General features: G+C 35.9%; 3 protein-coding genes across 4 annotated transcripts in view; 1 reads left to right on the forward strand and 2 right to left on the reverse strand.

Annotated features, from left to right (window-relative positions):
• Positions 1 to 14,661, reverse strand: part of LOC120768537 — a 137,836-nt gene extending 123,175 nt beyond the window's left edge. Inside the window, exon 1 of the mRNA XM_040095278.1 lies at positions 11,912 to 14,661. Within this exon, the coding sequence (XP_039951212.1) occupies positions 11,912 to 12,917 (1,006 nt within the window). The 5' untranslated portion in view covers positions 12,918 to 14,661. The remainder of the gene's footprint in view (positions 1 to 11,911) is intronic.
• A 586-nt stretch (positions 14,662 to 15,247) lies between these two features.
• Positions 15,248 to 16,151, forward strand: LOC120782449 (ADP-ribosylation factor-like protein 2). Its single transcript, XM_040114737.1, has 3 exons — positions 15,248 to 15,417; positions 15,495 to 15,849; positions 15,915 to 16,151. Exons 1-3 carry the CDS (start codon positions 15,353 to 15,355, stop codon positions 16,047 to 16,049), a joined length of 555 nt encoding a protein of 184 aa, XP_039970671.1. The 5' UTR covers positions 15,248 to 15,352; the 3' UTR covers positions 16,050 to 16,151.
• Positions 15,998 to 18,086, reverse strand: LOC120782448 (uncharacterized protein F21D5.5). Of its 2 annotated transcripts, XM_040114734.1 has the most exons (3): positions 17,873 to 18,086; positions 16,611 to 17,807; positions 16,113 to 16,555 (listed from the first exon to the last, which is right to left on the reverse strand). In XM_040114734.1, the coding sequence occupies exons 2-3, from the start codon at positions 17,782 to 17,784 to the stop codon at positions 16,113 to 16,115; spliced, it is 1,617 nt and encodes a 538-aa protein (XP_039970668.1). In that variant the 5' UTR covers positions 17,785 to 17,807; positions 17,873 to 18,086. The 2 variants fall into 2 exon arrangements, with proteins under 2 accessions (XP_039970670.1, XP_039970668.1); XM_040114736.1 differs by lacking the exon at positions 17,873 to 18,086 and having other exon boundaries at positions 15,998 to 16,555; positions 16,611 to 17,784.
• Between the last annotated feature and the right edge of the window lie 211 nt (positions 18,087 to 18,297).

Genomic DNA, 18,297 nt, shown 5'->3' on the forward strand with positions numbered 1-18,297 from the left:
GCCAAACGATATTCAGAAGTAATTTTTTTGTGAGAAAGAGACTAAAGGTTGCGACAGCTGTCTACTTCTAGTTAAAATAGACTTCCTACTTTTCTTCTTAAACGACTGCGATAGTTTTCTTTAAAGCACTTTAAGGCAAGAAATCAGAATTAGAGATTAATGTGCTATAACTGTATTCTTAATATAAGTGTATTGCATGTTTCTTTTAACATTTCGCAACCGCTTTGAGTCTTATAGTTAATACTCCGGTTCTCTTCAAATAATTTCTGGTTTATTCCATAAACCCATAAAGATTACAACATTATCACAAAATTGCTGAGGAACAAGTACGACCAACCATTCTGGGAAGCAAAAATGCCAAGCAATAATAAGTCAGCAACAATTGGCAACGAACGCAAAGCTATGCAACAAACGCCAATAATGGCTATAAATCGAATTGGCTTGATGTTGCATGAACAGCAGATCAACCGTACAAAACCGGCGTGCAGTGGGCAAAAGAGCAAATTGTAGGTATTACAAAGCAACAACAAATAGATATGTATACATAAAAAGGTATATAGTTTACTTGTGTATGTATGGTGCATGCCTGAATGCGGTCGCGGGCAACAAAGCTGCGCTGCAACTATTTATTGCATTGCACCTTGAGAAGGTTATTGAATATCGACGCTGTCAGGACGACAGCCAACCGAACCAGCAGATAGATGACGGCCAACTTACTGGGCGGTTGGGTTGGTCGATCGAAGGGTGGCGTGAGGGCACGGTTGATGCAATTCTAATTTACCACTTCGAATGTGTGTGTGTGTGTGTTTGGCGAGCGAACAACAAAACCTGCAGAATGCCAAGGCCACAAAGTGGAGCTTTAATGGAACGCAACGTAATGTTGCATGGTAGATAGCCGACGATGTATCTATCTGCAGCGTTTATTGCCACATTCTTAGTGTCCAGTTTGCAGTGCTTTGTTGTGCTTTATGTTCATTCACGGTTGTCGTTTCTTTTTTACTTTTGCATTGCACACATCTACACTTGTGCCTTTGCTGCATTCCATGTGCCACACGGCGCAGTGTTCAAGTGCGCGAGTGTGTGTGTGTTGATTTGAAGGTATGCGTATGTTTATTCTGCGTCGTGTTTATTTACTTTTGTACTTTTTTCGTGTTTTGTGTTTATCAAAAAGTCAACATTTGCCCACTTTTGGCTCGGCTCTGCCTACGATGGTGACTCGTTTCTCATCGACTTTGTGTGTGTGTTTGTGTGTGTGTGAAGCCCGTCGCTGTGGCATGCACCTTATGTGCCAAGTACTGTGACTGGTTCAAGTGCCTTTGTTGTCACTTTTGTTGTTGTTGCTCTAGCTGCTGCGGCAAGTGCCCTGGCCTTCTTCGGGCTGCTGCAAGGTGTTGTGTGAAGTGAACGCTGTTGGAATTTCAGTTTGATTGCTCTGTCGATTTTTTGTGTCATTTTAGTTTTTAGTTGCTTTTTTCTCCATTTTTTATTCCTCACATGATTTGGTAAACAACAACAACAGCAACAAAAAAAACTTGAATATATAAACAAAGCGAAGTGTAGAATACAAAGCGAAATGAAATGAAAAAAGATACAATCAAATTCTCATCATTGCTGGAATTGGAATTGGATTCGGTTTTGGCCGGTCCGAGGTGTGTTTTGTGTAGCGCGTTCGCTTTAAATTCATGTTTATTGCACTCTACTATTTTTTCTGTGCCTTCAAGTCACCATGCTGCCATTGTTGTTTGTATTTTAAAGTTAAAATTGTGATTTTACAATTATTGTTGTTGTTGTTTTTGGAATTTAGTTTCTTGTTGATTTATTTGTGGTTATTTGGTGCATTTTCGTCGACCATTTTTGCTATTGTTGTACGCTGCGGATGTGGCTGCTGTGGTTTAGTGGTCGTGTGGCTTGTGGAGTGTTTCTCCTCTGTTTTTCTGCTTGACTGGAGCGATGTCTAGGAATTTATAAAGCACGCACTAACGCAGGGAATTCAGTTATAAAACTTGCATATGAACATGTGTGTATGTGTGCATGCTTGCATAAATACATACATACATATGGATGCTTACAGTTGCATATGAAGCAGTCTTGTGGCCGTTTGCTGCAGAAACTTTTTGTTCTGCTTTTTAATTACAGTTTTGTAGAAGTAGTTTTGTACTTCAATTACGATATGCACTTTATTTTCGGTATTTATTAAGAAAAACCTAATTTCAGAAACAAGGCACCTGTCATGTGGAGAAATAACAATTTTTAAATATTTTTTTACACGCAATATTGTATTGTATTTTGAAAATTTGAGGTTATATTTTAATAAAAATATAATACCAAATTTTTGGACGTAACGCACATTGTAGTATGCACGTTTTTTGTGCAGCATAAAGTGCAAAATTAAAATTTTCTCAATTCAAGTTTTCGCCCAATTTTATCTATTTTAGACAGAAATACACTGCTATGAGTAAAACAAGCTCTCTCATTTTCATTCAGATAACTCACATATTGTGGATATAAGCAGTATAAAGACAACCGGAAGTTCGAAAATCGTTTTATTAGGTATATGGGGCCTCAGGGAAGTATTGGCCCGATTCAACCCATTTTTGATTCATAGATATACTATTATCAGAAAAAGATGCTCTCTGAATTTCAATAATATATGCCATTCACTGACCGATATTTTCAGCCAAAAGTCACCTACAGATACTGGGGTCCACATATTGGCATTGAACAGTTTTGGCTGAAAGGCATTATTCGCGCAAAGTTTTATCTCGTCATATTAAATTCTTCTTGCTTTGTGTACTGGAAAGTGAAAGGATCAAATGGAATTTAAAATTGTGTTATATGGGAAGTAGGCGTGGTTGCTGTCTATTTTTACACGGTGACATAAGAATGTAAGAAGAATGCCACGTACTAAATTTAGTCGAAATCGATCCTGCGGATCCCGAGATATGGGATTTCACCTAATCGTCCAATTTTAACCCCGGCTCTCATAAAGCCCTCTCACACGGTCGAGTCGACACAGCTCGTTACTCTGATGAATTTTATACATACATATGTATATACTTTATGTATAGGAACTTTGTCTTCGGGACGTTAAGAGCATCGTGACAAAACGTATAAATATTGGGTAGTCGAAAAAGTCTTTTCGTTGCAGAAATTTGGATTTACACAGAAATTTGATTTTACATAATGCCTCCAGAGGAAAAATGACAAAAAGTGGTCGACCAAATTGGTACATGTTTGTTTATTTATTAGTATAAATATAAAAAAATAAGTTGAAGTTTGATTAGAAATACGAAAAGACTTTTTCGACTACCCAATATTAATTAAAGATTTAAGAAGAATTTGTTTGTGTTATTTATTTACGAATTTTTTGATATATATTATTTACGGTTATTTTATTTTATTGTTTTATTCACAATATAATTATTTTTTTTATATTTACAATTCATGTTTTTTTTATATATGTACATATTTACATTTTAATTACCAATTTTTTAATGTCGAACCATTTATAATTTGAAATTCTCCAAAAACGAGTGACGCATGAGCAAGTTGCAAGTATGTTCTCACAAAAACAATAACATTGTGCGCTTTCATTTCAGAGTTTTTGTTTACTTTTGAGACCTATGAACGCTCGGCACTCTACCTTAATGCTCACTCCCAATCAAGCCAACGATAGTAGAATATGGGAGTGTCCCGTGAGACTTATACGTGATGACATGCTTGGTTTTCGCACATATGTTGCAATTTAGTTGTTACGTAAAAACCACTAACAGTGACCACCAATACACTCTAAACCAGCTGTCAGCAATGCAAGACGTCAAGCGTATAAATTGAGGGCAACAAAAAGTATGTAACAGTTTATTCTTAATTTTTTAACAATTGATAGATGATAAGCTGTACTTGCAACAGCATATGTGCATATGTGTATAAGAAAACTTTATGAAAAATCGTTGAAATATGCAAACACACACACACATAAAGGCAATGCATGTTTATCTGCACATATTTTTATACCGTTAAGCGCACTGTTTTATATCTACGCTAGCTCACAAGCAAAAATCACTGTCTTTAAATTGTCCGCCATTCCTTTATTTTACCATTTTCTAACCTTTTTATTGAATGTATGATGAAGAAAAACCCGCCACATGATTTTCCCAAATCATTAACTGCAATGTGGCAGCATAAACCTGCCACAAGAAAATCATTACCGCTTTGGGTGTATGGTGCAGGTTGCAAACACACACGCTGCAAGCACAATAAATTTATGCGCCGACCACGTCCAGCAGCCCAAAATGGTTAGCCGTCAATTATCTTACAAAACGGTTTAAGTGTGCCATTTGTGGTAAAAACGGCGCGTTTTTTATTTGCAACGCGACAGGAATGGTTGGCGTTGCACAGTGTTTTAGCGCACACTGTTTAAACATATGTACATGTGCATGTAGGTGTGTTGTAAGTGTGTGTATATTTATCAAAGTGACAATCACGCTGTATTTTTATCCGTTTACGCTTGCTCACTTGTTCAGACAAGGAAAAACAAAGATTTTTTTCTATTTCTCATGCATGTTTCAAGACAACTTTTCCATTGCGTGAGTGTAATGAATTTTCGGGCGACACAAATTTCTTGCCAATTGATTTATTACCCGCTAGAAATCATTGTTGTTGTTTTTGCTGTTATTTTTGTTATTGTTGTTGGTTTTTCTTTTGCTGTTATTAAATTTTGTTGACTGTTGGCTATCTTAGCTACACTTGTGTTTGTTTAAGTATGTATCAATGGTAAAAATGCACCATGCAATGTATACAGTTAGTCGCCTAGCATCAAAATATTTTGATATTATCGCACTACACTTGTCATCAGTATATTTTTAAAGTGAATGTTTAAGCTGCTTGTAAAAGCTTTTGAAATGTTGAAGCAATAAGCTTCTCCATGCTAAGAAAATTTATAAATATATATACTATGTATATATGTATGTATGTATGTATAGGGTATAAACACCATATCTGTATGCATATGTATATAGTACACAAAATTCTTATAAAACTTTCTTTAAAACCTAAAATTAACGTTTCTGAAAAAATGTTTAGATTCATTTCTAAAATTGTTACTGTTTTGTTGCAAATGTTTAGATACATTTAGAAAAAATTGTATAAAAAATGTTTAGGCGCATTTATAGAAAAATGTATAAAAAATGTTTAGACACATTTATATATAAAATTATTAGGCACATTTATAAAAAAATGTTTAGACACATTTATAAAACAATGTTTAGGCATATTTGTTAATAATGTTTAAATTGATTTATAAATAAAATTTTAGACAGCTTTAAAAAAAATGTATTTGCAGAAAAAAGTTTAGAAACAAGTGCAAAAATGTTTAGCTACATTTTTAGAAAACGTTTAGAAACATTTGTGGAAAAATGTTTAGATAAATTTGTAAAAAATATATTAGATACATTTACAAAAACTGTTAATACACATTTATAATACATGTTTAGAAACATTACTTAGAGACATGTCTAAAATATGTTTAGATGCATTTGTAAAACGAATTTTAGTGCAGTTGCAAATAAATTTGCATTAAAATGTTTAGATACATTTCTAGCAACATTAAAAAAAATAAATTTTTTATATACATACATACATGTATATATGTATGTATTTACACACCTTACGCCTATTTCCACTTAACAACCAAAAGGTGCTCCACCGAAAAAATGGCTCTCAACGCGGCCCAACCATTTAACAGGATTGAGGTCACGCAGCCAGTGAACAGATTAGCCGTTTTATAGCTGCTACTTTTTGGTTCATAAAAGTGTGCATTCAATTTATACAGTTTTACAGTTAAACAACATTTTTAAAATGCAAATTAAATATAAAAACAAAGCAACAAAATACACTGTTTTTTTATGAACGACCATGGAGCCGTAGACAACTTTATCATGCAACCATAAAATGATTGCCGCAACAGTAGTTTGATTGTGTATTGCCAATGCATGCCGGTGTCTATACACACATACATATATGAATATGTATGTACACACATGCATAACTTCAGTTATATAGCGGCAATAGCGATCCTCTGATATAAAGGTAAACTCACTGAATCGAAACAAATATCCCCGGTGTGTGCGAGAAGGCGCAACACCGTTGCAAATACTGGCACATACACGCATACAATTTATACATATGTATGTATGTATGTATTTATGTGCAATTGAAGTTTTCATATTAACAACGAATTTAAATGCTTTGTTGTTAGTCAGTTGTCGGAAAGGTAGCAGACAGTTGGTGGTCACCGAGCTCACATGCAACATATGTGTGGATGTCTGTGCTTGCTGCTTGCTAGCAAACATACTGGTTATGTGCTTATGTATAGGTATACATATGTATGTATGTATGTGGCAATGATAGTTGGCGCAAAGTTGCTGGTAGCGGGTTGTCACACATCGCTGCCTTTTGCTCCGACCACCGCGCAATTGTAAATTATTGTACAAAAATAAAAAAACACACACTTACATATGCATATAAAAATTGATAAATAGATTTGTGTGAGTGTGCGCACCCGCTAAGGGCCATTAACATTAACATTTTTAGCCACAAAAAAACAATAAAATAGAAATTAAATTTGAAGGAAATGCTCGTAAACCAAAAACTGTACGAAATATTGAAACGAATATTGAAACGAATACTGAAATGAATATGCTGTCAGAGTGCGGCACGCATATGCTGCCATAAGAGTATAACCAAAAATGCGATTTTGTGCAGCGTGGCACCCAAAACAGCTGATTATTTACTGCATTCTCTGAAATTTACAAAATGTTATTCTTGAAATGTGTTGCAAATTCCATGTTGCAACATCACAATCGCCTTACAAGTAGTTGAAGTTGGGCTACAAAGGCAGTAGAGTTTCAAATGCTATTTTCAAGCCATTGTTTTATACAAATAACAGCTGAATATTAGCGTGCCACGTGCAACATGCAATTAAAATAACATAATATATACGCATGCAACACGCTACGAAAGCCATCTGTTGACCTGGCTACCTGCCGTTAGCATACAAATGTATTTGCACACACACATATACATATACATGTAAGGTTATGCATACATACACACACAGTTTTTTTCATCAAACTGTTTATATTGCCAATTGGCAGCTGTCCGTCTGCCCCTGTGCAAGAGAATTGACTTTTGTGGCAATAAGTAAATATGCATGCAGCAGTTTTGAACTATCATGAGTTTCAGCAAGAAAGCAGCGCAAATTTTGTGGCTATAAAATAAAATTTGCGCTCAAAATTGCAAATTATTGCGCAATTGCCTTTTGAAAAACACATTTGTGCAATAATTTTGCGATTCTTATATACTTCAAATAGAATTATAAGCGATTTCCTAAAGCTGTTTGCTTTGTGCAACAGATTTCTTATTCGGACTAGCCTCGCCGCCTCTGCTCTTGCCTTCGTGCGTTTCTGCTTTCGAGCAAGCCGTGAGCTGGCAATCGCTCTAAGATTATCTTTTCTTTAATTTTTTTCTTTAATTTTTTTTAATTTTTTTTTTTTAATTTTCGTTCTTTATTTTTTTTTAATTTTTTTCGCTTATTTTGCATGGTGTTGAAAATCAAAATCGTATTTTTCGAACACAAACAATTTGCCACTTGCCAACATTCTGCCGGTCAGACGCCAAAATTTTCGCGCAGCCACAACAAATTGGCATGAATGCCGCAATGGCGCTTGTGTAAGCATATAAAACATATTTATGTATGTATTTTGAGGCATGTGAATCTGCAATGGCAGTGCCTATGTATGTGTGCTTGTGTGCATGAATTCTACTTAAAGTTGAGACATCAGACAGCAAATGTGCAATATAAAATGCTTACGAAATTTATTCGAATCGAATTAGCTGACGCATCAGTGCTGGGAGCACGAACTACTATACAGTAGAGGCCCGCTAATCCGGACATGGCCTAATCCGGATTCCACTGTAATCCGGACAGGGTTAAAAAACTCAAAATTTCTATTATGTCCCTTGCAATCCGGACCGATATTCTCTATCCGTATTCTCTAATCCGGATCACGTGTTTATTATTCACTACATTCGCTTTTATGCTTTATTGGTTTAAGTTTTTTTTGTTTTTTTGGAACATGTGTATTATTTGTTATAACAAACAAACAGAAATTTATAAATATTTTTTCATAATACATAGTGCTGATATGTCTTTGGTAATCCGGATTTCCTTATATTCCGGATAGGGGCCGGTTTTAATTGATCCGGATTAGCGGGCCTCTACTGTATATCGATTGTACTTACATACATACTATATGTATGTGCCACTAAAGATGCAAAAATTTCGACTAAAATCAAGCAACCACATTTAACTTTGTTTCGTAAACAAAAAAGTATTTTATAAATCTAAAAACATACTTGCAGTATCCGAATAAAATTCAATTGCTATCTGATTCACGATAATCTGAATATACTTCGAAGGAAACACTGTACAGATCCACTAACAACCTCGAAAGTTATATGGTGATTCTAAAAGTTATTAAATGTTGCTTGAGCCAATCTTCATTTTGTCCCTAAAATTCTTGTACAGGTGGAAGTCTGAGAGGATTTTCACTGAATTTTTTGAAATAGTTTTTCCATTGAATATTTTTTCAAAAGAAGTAACAAAATAACCCGACCAAGTGAGGAATAAGGAATTAAAAAGAACAAATATTGGGTAGTCGAAAAAGTCATTTCGCATTTTTAATCAGACTTCAACTTATTTTTTTTATTTATAGTAATAAATAAATAAACTCTGGAGATATACGACTTCAACGATATCTATTGACAAAATACGAAAAGAATTTTTCGACTAACCAATACTTTAATCATCTTTTGACTTAAAAAATAAGTATTTTCTTCTCGAATTTCCTGAAAGAAGTATTAAAATATCCCAACCAAGTAGGAAATATTAGGCTAAAGCATACAACATTGGGACATTCTGAAATTCTCTCCTTCTTCTACTGCTTTCCTGACTTAGTTTTCTGCGTCGGATCTACTCCTGATAGCTTTAGTTTCTTCACAATTTGTTCGAAATTTAGAGAGAACTAGAAGTTGGAAACTCACTCTGCGAGGGGTAATATTAACTATTACTTTGCTCACTGTGCGCTGAAAGTTAGTTAAGGAGGGTCTGTTCTCATTATCGAAAACATCAAGTCAGCAAAAAGCTCGCAGGAGACGGCACCTTATCCCAATTACATCGACATGGAAACAAGTTGTACCCATGTTGTCCTTTTGGGTTTTAGTGCTGTACCGTGGTTTCAAAGCACAGCTGGCAGAGATGCTTCTGGCCTAATGCAGAACGCAGAAGACCCACTGAACTCAGTAAGACTTCTCACCGGACATTGTTCAATAAGGGCCGGTGTTCTCAGTCGTCCAAGTGGAACAACCCAAGTTAGATTGGGTCCAGTTCTCTGACTTTTATTTATCGTAAGTCCATGAGTTTTATTTCCAGTTATTCCTATAGAAAAAAACTTTCATCGGAAACTACAATGAACTCATTATTATTAAAAATGTGCTATGGTATTTACGCACACTTGTTTCATAACTACTACTGGGTTCTTAAAGGTACGCTGATAAAGTTGTCCAAGGCATTAAGCCATGATTTATGAGCTTATGTGAATATTTATGTTTTGCATTAAAATTGAATGCACTGAATCCAGTTGGATTAGTAGTTAAATATTTGATAGATTAGCACTGAAACGTGAACTTGATAGAGAACCAACAGACTTAGCATAAAGACCAAAATCCAGCACTACTTTATTGTTATAACAAAACACATAAAAAATATCAAGGCATTGCAGCTGCCTTCGCGCACCGCCTTGCCTGCCTTGCATATGCTTTTATGCTTTCAAAACATTGAAAATGTGTTCTTAAATATTACGCAATCATAAAAATTATCACACTTTTAAATTGCAATTAAAGTGCGCTATAATAGTCTTTCTATGGGCATTTGCTATATCAGCTGACCCTGTAAGAAAAATGGTCAGCCTTTCTTCTGCTTGAAGTTAGCTGTGTCTGGTATGAGTTCGTTGAATTATTATCTACCGAAAAGTGGAGAAGATTTCGTTTGCGAATTACTATGAAATTTTGGTAATAAAATTTAACTTTTGCACTCTACTCTCTATCAAAATTGCAAGCTTTGTCTTTTTTTCTTAATTTTTCAAACACCAGCACAGACTCAAAGAGGCAATTAGCGCCTGCTCTGAACATCATAATCATAACGATAATTAACAACACCAATGAACAAATTAGATGAAGTACTGCATAAAAGCACAGAATGTGGTGGCATGCTCTCAAGCTGTTGTTGCCAAAGCTGCGCTAACCAACTACCAACTACTTCTACTTCAGTCTTTTTTTACCTTTTGCTCAGCGACTTTTCATATTTTTTGCAGACGATTTTCGCTTCTCGCCTCTTCAACTTCTTCGCGCTTTCATTTGCTATTTTTTTAATTGCTACTCTTCCGTAGGCAAGCATTTAGCGAAGGTGATAATTTGTGATTTTCGCCTTTTTGCACAAAGCAAAAACAAACACAACAAATGCAATGGAGCTTGGGCATTTCACACTTGGCCGCCGGTTGGCCTGGTTTCATTATTTATTAAGTTATTCTCACTTCAATGAGGTAACAAAGGCGGAGTGGGCTATTCACACAAACACACACAAACATGTATACATAAATACACATACATATATATAAATAAGATGAGTGACTATTGTGGGTGGTGGAGTGGCAGAGGCGCTACTTTTGCGCTTTTTAAGTTAGGCAAAAATTAAATTGAATATTTATTGCGCACTTTTTTGTCGGTTGAGAGTCGAGCGGCGTTGATTGCGTAGAGTTGTGCTCACGATAAGATTTTAAATTACATATCTACAGAAATATTTAAGCGAGTATATATTACATACTGGCAGAATATGAAAAATTGGAACGCAATGTTTACATACCGACATTGAGATAAGATTTTATCTTTTGCACTTGTTTGTGTTGCGATAACTTATTAATTATTTTTGTATTACTATATACATATGTTTGTATGAACACTTGTATGAAAAATAACGTTTTATTAATAACTTTTAACATTAAGTAGAAAACAGACAACCGAATCCCGCTCTGCTTTACTTTTACTTTCTTGCTTCGAAAACTTTTGAATTGTTAAAAAATTAAGAAAAACCGTTATTTAGGTTACACTCAGCTATAATACCCTCCAGAGGTGTTTTTCGTACAGCATGAAAGGGTATAAAAAAATTTGTATTTTGATTTTGATCGTTCAGTTTGCATGGCAGCTACAATATGCTATAGTGTACCGATATCGGCGGTTCCGACAAATAGTCAGCTTCTTAGAGAGAAAAGGACATGTGCAATGTTTCAGATCAATACCTCAAAAACTGAGGGACTAATTATAATATACACTGAGGAACATGGCTAAATCCATTCAATTTGTGATAGCGATCATTTTTATGACATTTTATAGGGTCTCCGAAGTGTCCATTTTGATTTTACAAATTTCGTGGCAAACTTATTACAAACTGTTTGGAGTAAATTGACATGATGACATGTAAAGAACCGTTTAGCTGCCAGATCTCAAAACTACTTTCAACTATTTTATGCCAGCTATTTTCGAATATTGTCTTTCTACACGACAGGAACCCAGCAATGATCTGACACAATTCTAAAGAAATAAAAGAGACTTAGAAATTATGGAGTATGAAAAGACAACAGAACTTTGCAGGAGAATTTTTTACATTACATTTTCATGGCAATCGCAATTAAGGCCGAACGCCCAATATTAACTAGTTTAATATTTCAATTATATTTACTAAAATATAACTTAATTAAATGAGGTAAGCACAAAATAATAATAACTGTATGACACTTACGAACTGTGACCATCTTCGGATCGTAGACGGAGACGCGCTGCTCCACAGCTATGATTTTTCGTTGCACAGTGCGCGCACGCTCACCAACCGACAGCAGCTCGGTCTGCAACTCATCGAATATGTCATTAGCTAATAGCACCAGCGATGCCAATTGACGCAAGGCATTGCTCAATGTGAGATTGCTGATGGATTCGAATTCATGGCCGGACACAATTTTCGCTGCTGTTGGCGATTGTGTGCGCTGTTGTTGTTGCTGCTGCTGACGCTGTCGTTGCAATTGTTGTAATTGTAATTGTCGCTGACTTTGCTGCTGCTGGCCGATCTCTCCGGCGCTAGCGCTACGCGTTGGTGATGGTGCGGTGGATAAGAATTCCACATGGTGTTTGAGCTTCTTTAATGAAAGCGGTGCAGCTGGTGTAGAAGTCGATGCCACGGAAATGTCTTCTTCCGTATCGGTAGCATAACTGAAACTACATGTATAACCGTTTGTTTGATTATGTTGCTGAAGTTGTTGTTGGTGTTGCAGATGATGATGATGATTATGATGTGAGCAATCGACAACATCACGCATCGGCGTGGTTGGCGCTGATGTGGCAGTTGTTTTTGTTGCTGTGAAACCAAGTGTACTCGTTGTTTCGCCGTTTTGTTGCGACACGTGTATTATAGCTCGCGTAACGGTGGTGTGGTTCGCACCCACAGTGGGTGTGCCCGCAAGACTACGCGTTTGCTGTTGCTGCTGCAGCTGCTGTGCAGTGTCCTTGGCAATGGCTGTTGTCCTTGAAAGTACACCACCATTCTCAACGCAAGCTTCCTCTCTCACATTTTCTACGCTCATATGTTGTTGTGGCGGTTGTGTTTGTGTCGTTTGTTTATTAATACAGTTGTTGTTTTTACATTTGCCGGGCGTGCAATGGAATTTGGCGGTTCGCGTGCGCTCGTCAACTCTGGAGGAGGCGGAAGCTAACGCCAGCCGCGTCGGTTGCACGACGCGCTGTACGAACGGCATCTTCGGCTCTCAGCGTGCTTAAGTATGAAGAGAGTGGGTATTTTTGTTTGTTATTGCAATTATCTGTGTAGGATTTTCGCTGGCAATGTGGGTGGCGGCCGGCCGGCAAAGTTTTTATGCTTTGTATGATTGTTGTTGTTACAATGCGAAATCCAACAACTTTTTTGTAAAGAAAAATTACTACATTATGTTAGGGATGTTAAAAAATTGGCAGTGTGGTTTTCTATAAAACCTATTTTATTTTCACAATAAGTAGGCACTGCGAGGTTTTATTGGCACTGGCACTTCAGCATTTTTTCTTCATTACACATCACTTTTTATAAACACTTTGGAAATGATAAACATATTTTATTTTTTATTTTTTAACATTTAACTGATTACACTTATCTCTTAATCTCTGCTCTTGATATGGTTCTACACCTTACATATATTTCGCTTTCCTATTATGAGCATCAACTGCACTTTAAGAACTTCTCTCACTCATTATTTTTCACTTCTGCTGCTCTCTTGTCGCACTTTTTTACTTTTTTAATGTACAAGCCTAAGTTAGCATTTGCTTTGATATCCAACAATTTCTTCATCTTCATTTGCCGGCACTGTAAATATTTTTAATGCTTGTCGTGATTCAAAGCAAAAAAACTGGAAAAACAACTTTGAGCTCATGTTCGTATAATAAATCCTCAGTACAGGCACAGACATAGCGCCTTTGGCTGCCAGCATAAACGGTTGCCCTTTCGTCGCCCCGCTGGGTTTATGAAGCAGCTTGTCTTGGGTTCTATGCTTCTCAATAGGAGCGTTTTTATATGCATTGTATGTACATGTATGTATGTATATTACTTTTACGTATTTCGGAATTCCACTATAGTTCGAGTTATTGTTTTTTTATATTTTTACATATAATCTTCAATATTAGTTTGGTATTAACCTAGTTGATTATGTGTTCCCAAACATTCGCAATATACGCTCTTTCTACAAACACTTTACACTTTAGTACAATTACACTTCGTATCTCCATTCGCACTCCAACCCACAGGTATTTTCTCTCAACTCAAATCAAACGCAAAACAATTGGTTCACAGTTATCATTCTCGGTCAGCGATGTAGTGCTATTAACCATCTATAAAATTCGTATTATGTTTATTCGTCATATCGCGTGGCTGCCGCTCCTTTAAAGATTCTTTGACGGCAGTCTCAACGGTTTGTTTGGCTTATGTAGACCGGGATGCGTTGGTAGGTATACAGGTAAGTGACTGGCGATGCTGGCAAGGCGGTTTTACTGGTTTTCTTCAACCAACATAGTTCGTCACTCGAATCAGAAGTTTGAATATGTTTTATGTGGCGCGGAATTAAAGCATGTATGAATCGCTTCGGCTACACACCAATATGAATTCAAACTTAACGTTCTTGTTAAAATTAGTATTTAAAAGTTACAAAAGCTTCGAACAACAACACAATATTGATGAGTTATATTTGCTCACTATTCTGATTTAAGTAATATTAAGTACAAGTATTTTATATTAATATTTTGCTGGTTTGAGCTGTCACTTTATTATTACACATTTGTTTATACAAGTACCGATATTTCGATTTTTTCGCGTGAAATTTGTTTGACAGTCCGGAAGTACAGGTATTGTTCCCACCGAGCCATTTCTGCTTGGCTGTTTAACCGAATTGGCAATTTGAATGATAAACGAACTCGCCTCAGAAACCAACGCAGTTTATTTCCAAACACGTCGCTCTTGCACACCGGTCCGTAATCGACTGAGGCGCGCGCGCCGCATATTCATGAATGGCCTGATGTTAGCAGCTGCTACTGCAGCAAAACGGGGAATTTTTTTACCCATTATGTGCGTGTATATTTTGTCGGGTACACTGCAATTTGGAATTCGAAAACCAATTACGAAAACTGGAGCTGATTAGGGTTGCGTATGAAATATTCAAATGTCAGGTAAATTGAAATTTATAAAAAGTGCTAATAATTTATAAAAATATAAGTTCAAAACGAGAACTGAATATTACAGATTATAAAAAGTCATGATTGCATAACATTTTTGAGAACAAGAGCTAATGCAAATTAAATAGGTCTCTGAAGACTTTGCTTTCTTTGAACGAAACTGTTTATTTTTTAAATTTTCTGTATCTATGAAGAAACTTTATAATTACAAAAGCAAATTTTGTAATCGCTAAATATTTTTCAATTAAGTTTACACAAAAAGGAAATTTATGTAAATAAGTATGGTATATGAATACGAAAATTCCTACCCTGCAATCCTACTACACGAAAACATATGATTATATGTCTTGAGTATATCGAAGAACTACCATCTTTAAATTCGAATTTAGCAATTGTCAAAAAATTTATAAACAAAAATTTACAAGTTTCAAGTGCATATGAAAATTTAAATAAATATTGTGTGATATATTTGCAGTTAAAAATGGGTTTCCTTTCAGTTTTGAAGAAAATGCGGCAGAAAGAAAAGGAGATGCGTATACTTCTATTGTATGTATGGCTAAATATTAAAAAATACGAGTGATTCATACTTTCATATGTATATGGTTTGTATTTTCACCCACCAGAGGACTAGACAATGCCGGTAAAACAACCATATTAAAGAGATTTAACGGTGAATCAATCGACACAATCTCCCCAACGCTGGGATTCAATATTAAAACTTTGGAACACAATGGATATATGCTGAATCTCTGGGATGTGGGTGGACAGAAATCGCTTCGTTCATACTGGCGAAATTACTTCGAATCTACTGACGGTCTGGTATGGGTGGTAGACAGCGCAGATCGTATGCGCCTTGAATCATGTAAACAAGAATTGAGAGTTTTACTACAAGAGGAACGCCTTGCTGGGGCTACACTGCTTGTGTTAGCAAACAAACAGGATTTACCTGGAGCACTTAGCGCAAATGATATTAAAGATGTAAATCATTTAAAAAAGCATATTTTCGTGTCAGTATTTACAATTATATGTCTTTACTTTTATAGGTTCTTGAGCTTGACGACATAACTACACACCATTGGTTAGTTGTGGGTGTGAGTGCCGTAACTGGAGAAAAACTCTTAGGAGCTATGGATTGGCTTATAGATGATATTGCTAAGCGCATATTTACCTTAGATTAATGATCACATAATGAGAAAGGAACATTCAATTTTAGTATTATTCGGCTTCTTAATATTTAGCACTTATTTTTCTAATAAATATAATTTGTATAGTTGCTCCTCTGTTGCGCTTTTAAATTTCGGTTTTAAATTTACTTTGACAATATGTGTGAAGCCTTCGTCTTCTGTTGGATTTTTATATTTTTTCTTCATCATATTGAAAACCATTTCATTTATCTTTGAGTGGCTACTATCTGTAAGATGTCTGTATTTTATATTATGACGCACTTGCTCAACTGGCACGTTCATAACAAAACAGCGACAAGGGGCATTGTACTTCTTTGCTAGCGTTATAAACTTTTTTCGCGACTCGACATCTACATTTGTATTGTCCACGACACAAGAAGTCCCGGCCCCCAAGGCTTTCTCACATATTTTAAGGCATGCCTGAGTGCCTCCTACTGTGTCAGCATTGGCGGTAGTGTAGTTATGTTGTTCAAGATACTCTTGACAAAAGTAACTTTTACCTGAAATACAAATTATTTAAATGCGAGTTCCACAAATATTCCTTAGAAAACTTACCGGACCCCGGCAAGCCCACCATAATTATCATTTCACAATTATCAGCGGGAATATCTACATTTTTAGGTTCCAAAAGCGGGATATCCTTGTTATTTACAATATCGCATGGCTTATAATCAGATTTCAGCCATTGCTCCGTAGGTTTACCTAAGAAGTGCTCCTCAGGAGTGTAAAAAGACACATTGATATTAGCCGCAAATCTACGGTCTGCTAGAGAATGATCTTTCCTACGCTTGTTTTTGCCACTGCCGCTTTCTGGACGTCCGGCCGCATCGCCAACATAGAAGCTTTTGCTTAAATCTATATCAATGCCCTCATTTTTATTATCCACCAAATATTGCCACATTCCAATCAATGGTTTCCTGTAGTGCCCTTCTTCGATAGCGATATAAACTTGTACAGGTACTCCTAACTTTGTGAGTATATCTTTGATTTTTCTTTTAAAATCATCTAATTTTATTTTGCCACTTCCTATACCTCCTTGATTGGTGAAAAAGCAAATTTTATATCCACTTTGTTGTAACGATTTTAATTTTTTTGGTACTTCGGGGTATAATATTTGCCAATCATCGGTATGTTTTGGGAAAACATTACCAGACTTGGTGGTAATAATTGTGCCGTCAATATCATATCCAGCGATTTTGTCTGACGTTTGTACTGCGTCATCGGTGTATACCATCATAGCGCCATTTCCTACGGACTCCCAATTTCCCGTCCCATTTTTACTCATGCTGCTTACGTTTGACTTCTCTTTATCAATGGGCTTTTGTTGGTTTTGTTTTCCATTTGTGATTTTTGCTTCCGTTGTAGGTGACGGTTTGAATAGTAGCTCGAACTGATGTTTACCGTAAACAAGTTCAATGATGCTTCCATGCTCCAGATTGCATTCGCTATCCTGCATTATCATTACACCATTTACACTGCAAGGATTTACACCAATTACTCGCAACTTAGCTTTTGCATTTTCCATGTCTACGTCGAGTTCCAGTTGTCGCTTGGAACAATGAACATCTCGTATGCCAGTTTCAGATGTTCGTCCTATCAAATTTCTCCCAGAATTTAAATTAATACAATTATAATCTGATGTCATTGGTTGAAGAATACATGTTCGCTTGGCAAGTTTGGATCCACCACTGTCCGTAAGGGATCGTTTTAATGATTTGGCAACCGACATTACTGCTCGGAGTACCGTTATAACTGAAATAGTTGAAAAAGCTCTCTAAATACAAATAAATGTTTCAATTATTCGTTCAAAAACTTACAACTTTTAATTACTTTACAACAAAATAAAAAGAAAGACAACTTATACAACGTAAAAGTTTGACTTGTCGCGCCGTTATTACTAAATTTCGGCAACCAATCGTAAAAGTCGATTAATAAAAAGCGTCAGAGATTTTTAACATCAAGCCGGAAATACATTACTTGCGCAACTTTGACAAATTGTTTACCCAACCAAATCTCAGAAATCGAAACGAAGTAGATTTCGCGCAAACAACCAACGTCACTTTGTGAATAGCAGCGAATTTTAAGTTTTTAAGTTTCGTATTTCATTTAATAAAAATTTATTTGACGCTATTGAATGCGCTTAACGCTTACGCAAGTTGTGTAGTTTTGGCTTTGTGAAACTACGACTTATCGATATTTTGATTTCTTGCATATTTCAAATCGACCTTGAAAGCAGCTGATT

Source organism: Bactrocera tryoni, chromosome 1 (assembly GCF_016617805.1).
Source record: "Bactrocera tryoni isolate S06 chromosome 1, CSIRO_BtryS06_freeze2, whole genome shotgun sequence".
Classification (NCBI taxonomy): domain Eukaryota; kingdom Metazoa; phylum Arthropoda; class Insecta; order Diptera; family Tephritidae; genus Bactrocera; species Bactrocera tryoni.

Bases quoted from the DNA above. Each gene is read 5' to 3' on its own strand.
- LOC120782449 (XM_040114737.1), top strand. From the start codon at position 15,353: ATGGGTTTCCTTTCAGTTTTGAAGAAAATGCGGCAGAAAGAAAAGGAG. The intron at 15,418-15,494 runs GTATGTATGGCT...TTCACCCACCAG, and splicing joins GAGATGCGTATACTTCTATT to AGGACTAGACAATGCCGGTA. The intron at 15,850-15,914 runs GTAAATCATTTA...TTACTTTTATAG, and splicing joins GCGCAAATGATATTAAAGAT to GTTCTTGAGCTTGACGACAT.
- LOC120782448 (XM_040114736.1), bottom strand. From the start codon at position 17,784: ATGTCGGTTGCCAAATCATTAAAACGATCCCTTACGGACAGTGGTGGA. The intron at 16,556-16,610 runs GTAAGTTTTCTA...TTTGTATTTCAG, and splicing joins GGTGGGCTTGCCGGGGTCCG to GTAAAAGTTACTTTTGTCAA.